The sequence below is a fragment of the Macrobrachium rosenbergii genome, chromosome 6 (assembly GCF_040412425.1).
Source record: "Macrobrachium rosenbergii isolate ZJJX-2024 chromosome 6, ASM4041242v1, whole genome shotgun sequence".
NCBI classification, from domain to species: domain Eukaryota; kingdom Metazoa; phylum Arthropoda; class Malacostraca; order Decapoda; family Palaemonidae; genus Macrobrachium; species Macrobrachium rosenbergii.
The window spans coordinates 56,266,512-56,281,511 of NC_089746.1; the positions used below are offsets into that span (position 1 = coordinate 56,266,512).

At 35.2% G+C, this 15,000-nt stretch overlaps 2 protein-coding genes across 2 annotated transcripts in view; both read left to right on the forward strand.

Annotated features, from left to right (window-relative positions):
- Positions 1–2,980: 2,980 nt before the first annotated feature.
- On the forward strand, positions 2,981–9,409 carry LOC136839606 (protein trapped in endoderm-1-like). The gene is made up of 5 exons (XM_067105885.1): positions 2,981–3,129; positions 5,886–6,144; positions 6,763–6,883; positions 8,117–8,263; positions 8,524–9,409. Exons 1-5 carry the CDS (start codon positions 2,982–2,984, stop codon positions 8,908–8,910), a joined length of 1,062 nt encoding a protein of 353 aa, XP_066961986.1. The 5' UTR covers position 2,981; the 3' UTR covers positions 8,911–9,409.
- Positions 9,410–12,137: 2,728 nt separating this feature from the next.
- The window catches only part of LOC136839782 (melanocortin receptor 4-like), a 10,805-nt gene continuing 7,942 nt past the window's right edge, over positions 12,138–15,000 (forward strand). Inside the window, exon 1 of the mRNA XM_067106121.1 lies at positions 12,138–12,467. Coding sequence (XP_066962222.1) covers positions 12,466–12,467 — 2 coding nt within the window. The 5' untranslated portion in view covers positions 12,138–12,465. The remainder of the gene's footprint in view (positions 12,468–15,000) is intronic.

The following is a 15,000-nucleotide window of genomic DNA, read 5'->3' on the forward strand; positions in this document are numbered from 1 at the left end:
AGTATACGCCAACAGTGGGATAAATGCAGAATACTTTTCAAGAAATAACCGCGACTGTGTGTTTCAAAACAATTGTACGGACAGAAACGAGGTACAATAAGTAAAAAATGCGCCGAAGTTTCTTCGGTGCCATCGAGTTTTGCGTACAACAGCTACAGCGTATAATCAAGGCCACCGAAAATAGATCTATCTTTCGGTAGTCTCGGTATAACGCTGTATGAGCCCATGAAACTTTAACCACAGCCCGGTGGTGGGCTATCCTATATCATTGCCAGAAGCACGATTATGGCTAACTTTAACCTTTATAAAAAATAAAAACTAAGGCTAGAAGGCTGCAATTTGGTATGTTTGATGATTGGAGGGTGGATGATCAACATACCAGTTTACAGCCCTCTAGCCTCAGTAATTTTTAAGATCTGAGGGCGGGCAGAAAAAGTGCGGACGGACAGACAAATAGCCATCTCAACAGTTTTCTTTTACAGAAAACTAAAAAAGACAAAGAGATTATCTGACATTTGTAAAGCTTATAATAATTTGCAACTCCCGAGTTTTATAACATATGTGCTACAGTAGTGTATTATGTGATTAAGCAAAAATATTAAGAAATACTCATTGATTTCTTGAATAGTTCATATCTATGCTATTTTTTAACATCCCAATGTTGTTCTTGTTCAGAAAATATTGAGTGACTAGTAAGGCTAAAGTTGATAAAGATATATGATGCACACATGGACGCACACACACACAAATATATATGTATATATATATATATATATATATATATATATATATATATATATATATATATATATATATATATATATATATATATATATATATATATATATATATATATATATATATATATATATATATATATATATATATATATTATATATTATACATATATATATATATATATATATATATATATATATATATATATATATATATATATATATATATATATATATATGTGTGTGTGTGTGTGTGTGTGTGTGTAACTCTATAACTCTGAAAAAGGCAGATGCGGATGCGTAACGTTTTGATAGATCTATTAACGCTTGCCTACGTCAAGTTTTAATTTCATATGCTCATAGTTGAGTAAAGATAGATGGTAATTTTTGTTTTCAACTAAAGTTTTTCATATTTCTGGGAGGTGGTCTGTATCGCTCAGTAAAATTAATGAACTGTGTTTTTGTGTATCAGGAATTAATCAAACATGTATTTGTTTAATTTTAGCCATGATAGTCTAGCATCAAACTAGCAATTCATATTCATACTAGAAATGCTAGATCCTCTAGAATCTTATTATTATTATTATTATTATTGTTGGATAAAGTGGGGAATGATTTCGAAACAAAGATGAAGGAAAATTCTGTACCTCCTCTAGGTCGTGACGATTAGATAAGCAAGACGATTCGGAAACGCTCATTCCTGCGTGGCGTCATCCACTGATTTTAGAGGACACTTCTTATAAGACGAATGAGTAAATTCTAAAAAAACATTATTGAAATAACACTACTCATTTTTTTCCTCACACTATTTATTCTACTTTTGTTCTTGTCGTGAGCACTACAAAAGCAATTACGTGTTCATTCCGTTTGACTGTCTGACTCTCCGTTGGTCTGTCGTTCTGTGTCAACTAGATAATAGAATTAAAAAATCTTGGAGAACATATAAGACTTATGAAGCCTCTTCACGGATGTCGCTGACGGTTTCTTTATCTATTTATTTGTTTATCTCTCTGTTGGTTTTGAACCTAGAAATTTACTGCATGATTCCATAGAGACCCCGGTTTTCTCTCCCAATCTTTTAGCGGGTATCTTGGAAACGCCTTGCTTTGTGTTCTTTGTGGTTTGCCCCACCCTTCTCTTATTTCAACATTTTCAATTACATTTACTCGGAAAAAACTGAAGGAATCCACCACTTCTCTATTCTTCTTCAAAGTCACGCTCAGCAATATTCCTCTCACCCATTCCTTTGAGAACTTTCCCTAACCTGCTATTCAGCCGTGTTGATACATTCTACTCAAATTCTGCAGTATTTAATCTTAACCTATCAGTCCGTAGTGCTCTTCAAATCTACATACTTTTTATTGTTCTTCATTATCTACAATCGCATTCACAGACATTAACAAGATTACTCAAATTATACTCTCGCTAAATTCATATATGCTTTTTCCAGATCATATTCTGAAGCTTCTGACGGGTTCTTTTCCTTCATTAAGTGTCCATTGCATTTACCTTTCTTTAGCAATCATTGCTGGCCCCCTAGAATCCGTAATTAAATTCACAAAAAAATTTTTCGTCTGACATTTAATCTTTTGGAAAGTAATATTACCAGAAAGCATTAGTCTGGCTGCTAGATAACGTCGTATATGTAGAAGGGATGACTCTCTCTTGATGTGCCCTTTGTGTGATTATATAAGATTGCTGATATGCAATATATATATATATATATATATATATGTGTGTGTGTGTATGTATGTATATATAATACTATATGTATACAGTATATATAATATATATATATATATATATATATATATATATATATATATATATATATATATATATATATATATATATATATATATATATATTAGAATTACTAAAATGACCTCATCCAAACTGGATGGTATCTAATGGAGTATTTATTCAGAGAAAGTTACAAGCTTTCTTGGACAATCAGTCCACATTATCAATACTTGATAATGTGGACTGTTTGTCCAAGAAAGCTTTGTAACACTTTTTGAATAAATACTCCATTAGATACCATCAGTTTGAACGAGGTCCTTTTAGTAATTCTACTACTGCACAGAACAATTGGGTATGTGATAAAGTAAAGTAAATATATATATATATATATATATATATATATATATATATATATATATATATATATATATATATATATATATATATATATTACACCTACTCTTTTGAACTGATGATATTTCTATTTACTACAGAAGGACAATGGAAGGAAATACAATGCAATCTTCTTCTTCTTCTCCTGTTTCCCAAGACACCGAATCACTTCATGGAAGAGATGCAGCGACGATGACCGACTCCATTCTACATTTTAAAATAAGTATATGTCTTGCAAACGTCGTGGCTCTTGCAGGTAGAGAAGTTTCCGTTTTCTAACCAAAATTCTAAGGTTTGCAACATGAACTTTTTATTCAGCATACACTCTGACACACTCACAAATATATATCATATACATGCACAGGGTGAACCAAAATATATATCATATACATATACAGGGTGAGCCAAAACATATATCATATACATATACAGGGTGAACCAAAAGCAGATGGACAGTAGATGATAACATTTTCTTGCATCAGTATTTAAATTATTTGCCATTATGGGTTATCCGAAAAGAAAAAATATCAAATTTAAATAAATTTAGTTATAAAATTTAATATAACATAACACAAATGCCATAGTTATATTAAACACCATCGTTATAGTATAAACCCTAACACAAACTCTATTCCACCTACGGTCTCTCTTTTGGTTCTCTCTCTCTCTCTCTCTCTCTCTCTCTCTCTCTCTCTCTCTCTCTCTCTCTCTCTATATATATATATATATATATATATTTACAGCGTTGAAGAATGTCTCCTACCATCGAATGGTTTGATTAATCTGCAATAATAATAATAATAATAATAATAATAATAATTAATATTACATCTATATAAATGTATATATATATATATATATATATATATATATATATATATATATATATATATATATATATATATATATATATATATATATATATATATATATGTAATGTCACTTATTATTGTTATTAGGAGAGACCTTCTCTGAGGGCTTTAGCGTTGAAAACTATAGCTGTTTCTACGGCATTTAATTTATATGGGGTATTCTCTGTTTTTCCAATTGTCTTCTTTTTATCAGCATGTAGCTGGTATATCAAGATTCCTAAGGAAATATAGAGATTTCTGTTGTCTTAGGGTTATTTCCTTTAACGTGTCGACAACGCACTGGCAGTCATCAGTGATCGTACAAAAGCAAATGAATCAAGATACGTGATGTACAGGTATTTTTTTTATAGCAGACAGGGTGTTTACAATAGGTGGGTTGGTCAGTAGGCAAGAATTTTAATTAGCCATAAGTCGGTGACGAAATATGTCCTTGAAGCGTCGAGATCTCCTAGGCCTAACCGAGCCAACGCCCGCCTTCAGCAAGTAATACCGGTTAGGCCTAGGAGATCTCAACGCCTCAGGGACAGATTTCGTCACCAACCTATGACTAATTGAAATTCTTGCCTACTGACCAACCCACATATTGTAAGCACCCTGCCTGTTATAAATACCTGTACATCACGTAACTTAATTCACTTGCTTTTATATTCTGACAGATGACTGTCAGTGCACTGCCGACACGTTAGAGGAAATTAACCTCAGAAAACGGAAATCTTTATATGTCCTCAGGAAACTTGATATGTCAGCTACATGCTGATGTAAAGAAGATAAGAAGACAAATGAAAAGACTTCATACATATTAAATGCCGTGGATGCTATTATTATTATTGGTATTGAAAGTTATTGCTGCATCCAGTTTATATAGAGTTTTCTCTACTTTTCTAATAACTAATTTCTCTTGGATACTGCATCGAGCCAGTAACGTACCGATATTCATCATCGTAGGGAGGAAAACATCGTCGTAGATCAGGGAGTAGTTTTATTCGTATATTCAACTGGTAACCGAAGTATGAATATCATGATCTGTAGAATTTCCTACAATCAGTTACATATCAAATTGAATAGTCTGTTGTTATGCTAACCTTTCTCTCAGTTCCGAGTGAGTATGGTCAAGGTAAAGGGTGGGAGTAGACTGATGCTGCTGGTGCTGGGTTCTCCCTAAGATGAAAGCTAAGTATGCCTTAGCTTAACCAGACCACTGAGCTGATTAACAGCTCTCCTAGGGCTGGCCCGAGGGATTAGATTTATTTTACGTGGCTAAGAACCAATTGGTTACCTAGCAACGGGACCTACAGCTTGTTGTGGAATCCGAACCACGTTATAGCGAGAAATGAATTTCTATCACCAGAAATAAATTCCTCTAATTCTTCATTGGACGGTCGGAGAATCGAACGTGGGGCCACCAGAGTGCTAGCTGAGAGCGGTACCCAACTTTCCAATGAGGAACTATGAATAACATCGGTACGTTACTAGGCCGATGCAGTGGCCAAGAGAAATCAGTTATTAGAAAAATAAAGAAAACTATATAAACTGAATTAAGCTGATGCAGCAATAACTTTCAACAATATCTGTCTGGAAGAGGGTCTACTACCCACATATAATAAAATATTATTATTATTATTATTATTATTATTATTATTATTATTATTATTATTATTATTATTATAGTTTAATCAGGCCATTCTACATTTGGAAACATTCTTCAACGTTGTAAAGAACAGGAAAAAATTGAATGTAATCTTAATTTCAATTTGCATCCAAGCATAACATTGTTAGAATCATTACCATATCCAGTGTGTAAAAGAACTAAAGGAACAGGACTTTGTTTTTGAATAAAAGTTAGATGTACAGTACACATGACACCCATTATCCTTGCAAATATAATACACAAATGTAATAACATTAATTTTATGTATTTCACTGTCAATAATTTTGAATAATTTAATTTATATATATATATATATATATATATATATATATATTATATATATATATATATATATATATATATATATATATATATATATATATATATATATATGTATATATATATATATATATATATATATATATATATATATATATATATATATATGTGTGTGTGTGTGTGTGTATGTACATATATAATACATATCAACAGCAAATGCCTTCATGGTCGTCTCAATCATAAAATCGAAGACTTTGCGCAAGAAACGGTCAACTCACTTCATAGTCAGTTTTCTCCTGTCCTCCGCTGCCTCGGCTCTCGGCAGCATGGACGCCGTTGTGTTGTCACTGATTGACAGTTCGGTTGAGGAAGAGAAGACTTCCTCCTCTGCGTGGTCGACAGTGCTTTTTGGTCTTGTCTGGACATTCGGCATTTCACATTATTTCACTTCATGCGCTCTGGCTTTGACCAGGTGAGTATCAACCACTAATCATCAGAAATAAAGTCGACAGGTAGACGGGCAGATAGATAGAGAGCAAGGATTTTTTTCCACTGTTTATACTCTGATTTTGGCCAGATGAGTCTTTTTCTTCATCTTCAACTTTGCCCATTTCCATATTTGGTTGCTGTTTCCTATCAGCCTTCTCCATCTTCTTTGACCAATGCATCCTGATCTCTTAAGCCTTTCTCTCCCATGTCATTGGCTATTTTATCATTCCATCTGAATTTTGGCCTAAGAAGAAATTGCAACAGCTCATTTAGACTGATAGAGGAGATAATGCTCTTGGCCTTTCGCCGTCTTTCATTCCCAGGTGAGGACTAACAAAAGTCAGTTAAAATGGCAAATAAACATATAGGGTAGATGCACAGAACAAAATTGAATAAACTGAAACGTTAACAAATGAACACATGAAAAACAAAAGCACACATAAAACTTAACCAATTAATAAAACAAATTCTATTGTTATTGTTTCCGAAGGCGTACTGTAGCAACGCCAAAAATTGTCAAAATTAATGTTCTCTCAACGCTATACAGTTGCTGGAAAATTGCAATTTCAGCTTACATGACAGTCTGAATCATCTCTTGCAGGCTGATGGCAATGATGTGGCCAGTGAAATACCAGAAGCTTATGTCCAGCAAAGTCGCTGGTTTCCTGATTGTTTTACCATGGATGCTTGCGGCGCTTATTTGCATACCTGCTTTCTTTGGAGTAAGTGCTTCAGTAATTTATTGCCTTTGCTATAGATGTAGATAGACTGGTACTGGATAAGGCATGTATTTTTTTTAGCGGATATTTAGAATACGCTCTCAAAATCACTGAAGTAAACCCCGACTGGCAGAATGGAGATTTGTCACTGAACTGTTAACGTCATTCTTTCTATTCAATGGATGAGTATTCGTTAGTTTTGTTGTTCCGTTATGTTGCAAAATTTTGCAAGTTAGGCATAAAGGGATATCATTTTCCGATGTACATTAAAATGATACAGTATATGAAGCTATGAGGGAGGTGTCTTATCTTTACTTTCTACTACTACAGTACATCAGAGAAAAAACCAGACATGAGTTTTATTATATAAGCTGTTTCAATACCAGGACGATTCGTCATCCCTGACATTTGAGCAGAGCTTAGATAGCCAAAAAGGTCTCGTAGGCCACATAGTATCTTATCGCCTGGACTGGCAGCCACTGGGTAAGGGTCATTGCTGGCAAAAGTGGTGACTTCAGAAGGCGTTGTCCACCCCTGGTGTGACCCAAAACTGATAATTAAATTTCAGGCAAACGATTCACTGCTTTGGTTAACAGAGGCAGAATCGGAGATGATGAAACATCCTGCAGCATCTGATTTGTTATATATACATACATACATACATACATGCATATATATATATATATATATATATATATATATATATACATACATACACACACACACACACACACACACACACATATATATATATATATATATATATATATATATATATATATATATTTATATATATATATATATAGAGGATAGATAGTCAGATATATAGATTTATATATATATATATATATATATATATATATATATATACATATATATATATATATATATATATATATATATTATATATATATATATAGAGGATAGATAGTCAGATATCTGCATAGATTTATATGTATGTATTTATGCATTACAAATTTGATTGTGGACACCCATACCTTCAAATAAATGTACATCAATCGATGAATGAATTAAAGAATAAAAAATCCCTTTCCTGGCAACTGACTCGATTCGAATATTTCCAGATCCTTGTCAGTGATGGATTCTTAATTAAATACCTCTCGGGCTTTAAGGAACATCTACTGAGATTGGGCAGAAGTATATGAAAAGAATAATACAATCCAAAAGTCTTTCTTCTCGTGTAATTTCATGAGGTATTAACAATGAGTCTTTCAGGTAATGGGTAAGCCAGACACGAAGACGCTTGAATACAAACCAGGTCATACAAGGTCAGAAAATGTTACTGCAATGGCATACATGGCCACAACAGTTGGAGGTCCAGTGCTGACTGCCTGCTCTGCATATGTTGCGATGTTCATCCAGGTAACTTCTTCTGTGTATTATTTTCTTTTACTTCCAAAAATATGATAAAGAAGATGTATGCAGTGCATTAAATAAAGAAAAGATCATTCATTTCTTTAAATCAAAATCAAGTTGAGATTAATCTTAATTCACATGGTATTTATACCAAATGTTACGTCTTATATTGCAAGGTTATTATAAGTTTCCTTTTATAAAACAGTCATATGTTTTTCGTTTTTGAAGTCCCAGTTGTTCAAAATCATTATACATTGTCATTTTAGGCCTCCAGATCACAGTCTGCAACCAGATCTCATGAGCATCACAACAACCATCGTATTTCTCAGTGGAAAAATGGCATAACGAGGGCCTTACTTGCCAGCATCATTATTCACGTAAGCTGCAATATCCCTCATGTCATATGCCATGCGGTTGACAGCTTCAACAATGATCATGTACTCAAGGCAGCAATCCACTTCATTTATACAGTGCAGTTTATCCTGGATCCCTTGATGTTCTTCATTTTCGCCCAAGAATACCGGAAGGCAAGTCTCGAGCTTCTGAACCCCACGTTTCGCAGAGGTCAAAGGTCGACGCCCGCCTCTTCAGAATCCTACGGAGCCTCCAAGCGCTTCAGAGTGACGCTTGCACAAAACACGCAAGATTTGTAGGGTAATGGAACACTGTGCTATGTCACTAAGGCGTCAGTGAAAGAATAACAATAAAAGCTTTATCAAATGAACTCATTAATAGAATTCGCATTATGCACTCGATACTGAGGAGCTAAAATGTAAGCTAATTTGTGGAAATGGTTATAAAAGAATTACTTGGTGTTCTCTGGAGTGGTGCGTAGAATGATATAATTTTTGTGACATTCAGTAAAATTAGATATTCTCCGGCGTGATTCAGATATTATGTGGGAGGTGATTTTCATAAGGGTTTCAAGGGCTAAAGTTTATGGCACCCTACAAACATGATATGATTTTTCCGGCAATATGCTGATGATGTAAAGCTTAGCAAAGGAAGATAAAGTTAACTGGGTGAAAAGTATCTGATTTCTATGATAATGATATTAATTTTACTTTTTATTTATAAAAATTATGTTTTCAAGAAGGTATGTTCAAGACATAGTATAGTCATTGCAACTTTATTTCTTGAATAAACAAATAACTTTATATACCTAGTTTTTCTAGAAAGGTATATCTAAAACATTTACTGTACCTATCCATAAGTACAGGTATGGAGTAGAAAACTTTCCTTGTTCCTGCTTAAAATTTTATATATACTGAATGACTGAATTTCATAAAAATCTATACTGCTTTTGAAGATGAAAAATATAAATTTTAGATCCAAATTTTAAGACTCAGACAAAATGTATGAAATATGTACCATGTCGATTTATTGTTAGATATGGCATTACCACTAAAGAAGAGCTATCAGGCAGAAATACTGTGATTATTGGCTGACCATGCTGTGTAAGTTGAGTTTAGAAGAGGGAAAAAGTTCCAAAGAATGATATTTTAGGATAAGGGTGAAAGCATGAGAGGTGTAAGATCGAAAAGGATAAAATATCACTTAAGAATACCTAAGAACCTGACTTGTAATATTTTGATAAAGGAAGTATTACGAGAGAAAATTTGGGTTATACTGCAGATTCACACAAGCAAAATGAACGATCAGTTGAGGTGCAAGGCTTCAAAAAAAAAAAAAAAAAAGAACCACGATGGAAAGACAACGCAAGAACAAACAAGTAAGAAATGCGAAGAAGTTTCTTCGGGGTAATCGAGTTTTCTGTACAGCGTATAATGCTGTATGAAACTCTCAGCCACAGCCCATGAAACTCTCAATCACAGCACATGAAACTGTCAGACGCGGCCCATGAAACTTTCAGGCACGGGCCGCTGGTGGCCTTTGTTGTTGGCACCTGTATCGGTGCCAGAACCACGATCATGGCTAACTTTACCCTTACAAAAAATAAACACTACTGAGACTAGAGGGCTGCAATTTGGAATGTTTGATGAATGGAGGATGCATGATCAACATATCAATTTTCAGCCCTCTAGCCTCAGTTGTTTTTAAGATCTGAGGGCGGACAGAAAAAGTGCGGACGGACAGACAAAGCCATCTCAACAGTTTTCTTTTACAGAAAGCTAAAACTGATAACGACTTGAATGGAAGGCTAGGTAGATTATCCAGTGAGTATGGAGAGATACATGGCTAAGGGAATGGCTAAGTGTACAGTAATTTAAGGTGTCCATAATGTCTAAATAAATATACAAGAATAAACAAAGGTAAGTTTCAGCGTTCATTGAAACACTTTTCCCGAGGCAGATCATCCATTAATTATCAAACTAGGAAATAATATAAATTTTAGAATTGCCCAACAATAACGAATACAATTTAACACTCATTATGAAAATAATCTGAACTTTATGTAAAATCAGAGCAGTTTAAATCCAGTCTGTATTGAATCACGTTTCCTGTGATGTTATGCAAGTCGGCGCTTCAGCTGTTGACTCGATCCTTTCTCTTATCTCTCTTCCTGTGGCATCGAGAACGTTCTGATATCTTTTTTCTTCTCCAGACCCTGTGGAAAAATGACTTCTCGTTATAAGATCGGACGAAAAATTAACTATGAACAAAGTTATTCTTGCTAATTTTTTTCTGGTAATGTAAACAAATTAGAAAGTAAAAAATGTTCCTTCAACCCCAGAATGAATGCGCGTAGGGCATAAATACATTCAAAAACGAGAATTCTACTATCACATTTGAATGCTTCCCACAAACATAACGCATTACAAAAATGAGACAGAGTATATCATCAGGTATTACGAATTTTGCCCTACTGGTGTTGTCAAAGCTTCAAGAAGCTCCTAACAAATGCAGCTGGTGGCTGAAATGAAAATAATATGAAAAAAATAAGCTTTTCTTTGAACTCGTGCACAAGATAAAATTATCATTCTTTTGTTACGTATCTGTAAAGTCTATGAAAATTACTTTACAATAAAACGATTTCCTACTCAGGTCCTAACAACTCTGAAATTCTCATGTGATTTGTTAAAGAAGTGAAGGAATGTAGTGACGATGACTGAATGCAAAAGGTAAGTCAAGGAAACAGGAGGCAGATGGACCATTGACCTCCAGTGGACTGGCTTCGTAACAAAAAAGATTTTCATAACAAATGAATCAAGATCCAGAACTTAGTGGGGAAGATAACCATTAGAGGTCACTCAGTGTGACCTGATGTTACTGAAATGGAGTGGAAAAGAGACAGGTCATTCCCATTTTAAAGTTAGTCACAAAATTATGAATAAAAATGACCTTATCTTGCTTATGGAACAGCGGGTATGCCTACTTCAGCTACTTACTATATATATATATATATATATATATATATATATATATATATATATATATATATATATATATATATATATATATATATATATATATACATACATATATATATATATGTGTGTGTGTGTGTGTGTACATATGAGACTTCTCTCCTTCCTGCGTTGCTACTACAAATAAATTACTAGGAATGGAAGTTGGGCAGTGGTATGGATGTTCTGGCATGGGTGCATCCACACTACGATATAACACTTCACAAACGCACGTCGACAATTTATTTCATACACATCAGAAACATGTTGAGAACACAAGTCAACGGCCATAAATGAAGAGCGAATCATTTTCCCGAGCGCGGCATAATCGAATGAAGTACTAGTTAGCAATACTAGTAAGTAAAGCATCAACTTGCATTCATCATGTGTGAGACGTGTGACCGATAAGTTGCCGACTAGTGGTTATGCACTGTTCTACAGCAGTGCGCGCGCATCCTAAGCATTGCGTTTGCTGTTATACTGTATTTTGTTTACAGTTCTGCTTCCTCTCTGCATTCTTGTCACTAGTGTTTGTTAATGAAAATTGTTTCACAATCTCGAAGAGACCATATCTGTTTGTGCTGTTAAGTCATATATAAATAACTGTTTTATACCTAGGCGGAAACGGTAGAGCATAACGCTATACAAACTGATAAAGAAGAGGGACTCCTCAAAAGACGCAGTTTGCGTTATCCTATCTACTAAAGACGGATGCAGTCGAACATTTCAAGTAGCAGACTTCATCACTTTCTTTGAAGCCCTGTAAGGAATTCTGACGCGACGACTTCAGTATCTCAGTGTGTATACTTTCCGCTCGCAGCTGACACCATCTTCTTCATAATGTAAGTAAATCAAAGTCTAGCTTTTTCTCTTATACTTGTTTAAACAGGATAAGAAATTTCTCTGTGTACTGCGTTGTTATTTGAGCAAAGGCTCGATATCAACTGGTAACTCTTCTGAGATTTGGAAATTTATTGCTACCATACTTTAAGATTACTGTTTTAGATATTCAGATAATTGTGCATTGATCTTGGTATTAATGTTCATGATTATCATCACCTTTCATGCTCAGCAGTTCAAAATTTTCCCCTTTTGCTGTCTTCAAAGGACATCAGATCTATCTTTTGAAGTATTTTGATTTCTTGGTATTGAAAACACTCTAATGTAAGAATGACGTCTGAAAGTTATAAATTTCTATTACTACTTTGATGTAAATTGTGAATTCTGGTAAGCATCTATCACAAGTCGGTCCCCGGAAGAGGAAGTTGAGTGCAGTTAACTAAAATGTGTGGCCGAAGTTGAAGGCTCAATCTTTGCCAAGCTAGGAGAGGTTCATTTCAAGATGATCGTGGATCGATTTTTTTTCAGAACTACGCACACTTTGCATGGCACAGATTGCTAATATTTCAGCAACTGATTTACTGCTGCTACTCTAAACATTAATGTTATTCTGAGATTATGCAGATTCAGTGACTAGAAACAAAGTTCAGAAATCGTTGGTTTTCTTCGTGCTTATATTCCTGTATCTGTTGGTGATCAAGGTTTTCGTTTCTGTTTGCGCTGAAAATTTTACATCAAATATTTTCATGCAGAAGAGATTAATATCCTGAGGATACAGGAACATAAAGAAAAGCATAGAACACTCTAGTACCTGCAAATGTCAACAGGTGAAACAGGAGGGAAAAAGATTCCCTATATACACACACACACATATATATATATATATATATATATATATATATATATATATATATATATATATATATATATATATATATATATATATATATATATATATATATATATATAGTTGTAGCTGAAGGCTGTGGGAACTTACCTTGGGCAGGCAAAATCTGACTCTAATAATGGGTTTAGTTAAAACCATATACAAAAGGAGTTCGGCTGAGGGCCTTCTTCACAAGGAGAGCTTATTAGGTAAACACTTCGGTTTCACTTAATTACTTGTATTTGCATTAGAAAAACACACATATCAGAACAATGAAAGACTAAATAAGGACAGGGGAACAAAGTCCTGTCATATAATAAGATTTACAAACAAATGGTTAATTCTCTGAAGAATCTCAAAGGGGGCCTGCTTCAAAGGGCACCACAGGGGAGAGGAAACAGTGGTTATGCCACTGCGCACACAAGATGATAAAAGGTCCACAGCAGGCTAACTCCTACCTGCAGTCGAGAGTAATCATGGTTACTTAGCAGCAGGAAGGTGCTTTGATCCAGGAATTGAGGAATTGCACAGAGGGTGCCTAGAAAAGGACTCGATCCCTCTAACTGTAATTTTACACAGTTACGTTACACTTTCTTCACTGATAGTACATTAACATAATACAAAATAAAAGCACTACAGGTCTCGCTGTAGGCATATCGCATTATGAAAGGAAATGGAAAAATAGGAAAAGATTTACAGGGACGTGACTGACATTAGAACCTTAACTCTGGTACATTACCTTCATCGGGAGATGGATTCCCTGTCTTCGGGGGGCACCAGCAATGGAGGGTAGTGTGAAAGGAACTTTCTACAAAAGTAACACAGGCTCTGGACAGCCACAGGGGGACAGCAAGGGCCAGCTAAGGGTAGCAAGAGGGAGGACGGAAGTGTCTTAGTTAAGGTCCCAGTGTCTTCGAAAAAACGATCTTCCCGTGTGACGCCCTTTTGTCTCGTTGGAGGGTTACGATCCTGCTCTTTGTAGGTGGTGCTGTATGGCAGCAGGATCCCATTTTCTATATGGGTCATGCACCTGGGACGTGGGGTCCTCTTTGCCGTGTTCAAGATAGCGCCGGACACATGGGTCAGTTGCAAGGCTCGGGAATCGCCTTCTCTTTTGGACTTGTCTCCTTTGCCAGCTTTGCCTCAGGTGGGATTAGCATCTCCTAAAGGACAGCACCTGCAATCAAGGTCTATGGGCAGTCACTTGGACAAAGAAAAGGGATTAAGCCCTTAATCCCAGAGGGGTAGTGGTGAGAGGAGTCGATAGGGGTGAATCTTGCCCACAGCTAACCTTTTACTGTTTAAACTAAAACAATAGGCCTTTCTGCATGTGGTGTGTGTGTGTGCGTGTATCGCTCCCCTCCCCTTCCCCTTCCCCTCCACTCCCCTTCCCCTCCATCCCTATCCCCTCTCCTACCCCTCCTCCCCTCCCCTTTCCATCTCACCTTCCATGGCTGACTTCTATGTTAATTTTCCTTGGCTACCTTTTCGTGTGTGTGTGTCCCTCACCTCCCCCCCCTCCCCTCCCCTCCCCCTCCCCAATCATAAATTAAAAAGTCTCATCGAGATAAGTGAATGGAATAACAAACATAAAAACGATTGTGTAATAAACCTCTCGAACAAAGAACTGGACCAGAATCTTAAATGTG

Bases quoted from the DNA above. Each gene is read 5' to 3' on its own strand.
- LOC136839606 (XM_067105885.1), top strand. From the start codon at position 2,982: ATGGAAGGAAATACAATGCAATCTTCTTCTTCTTCTCCTGTTTCCCAA. The intron at 6,145-6,762 runs GTGAGTATCAAC...CATCTCTTGCAG, and splicing joins TGCGCTCTGGCTTTGACCAG to GCTGATGGCAATGATGTGGC. The intron at 8,264-8,523 runs GTAACTTCTTCT...TTGTCATTTTAG, and splicing joins ATGTTGCGATGTTCATCCAG to GCCTCCAGATCACAGTCTGC.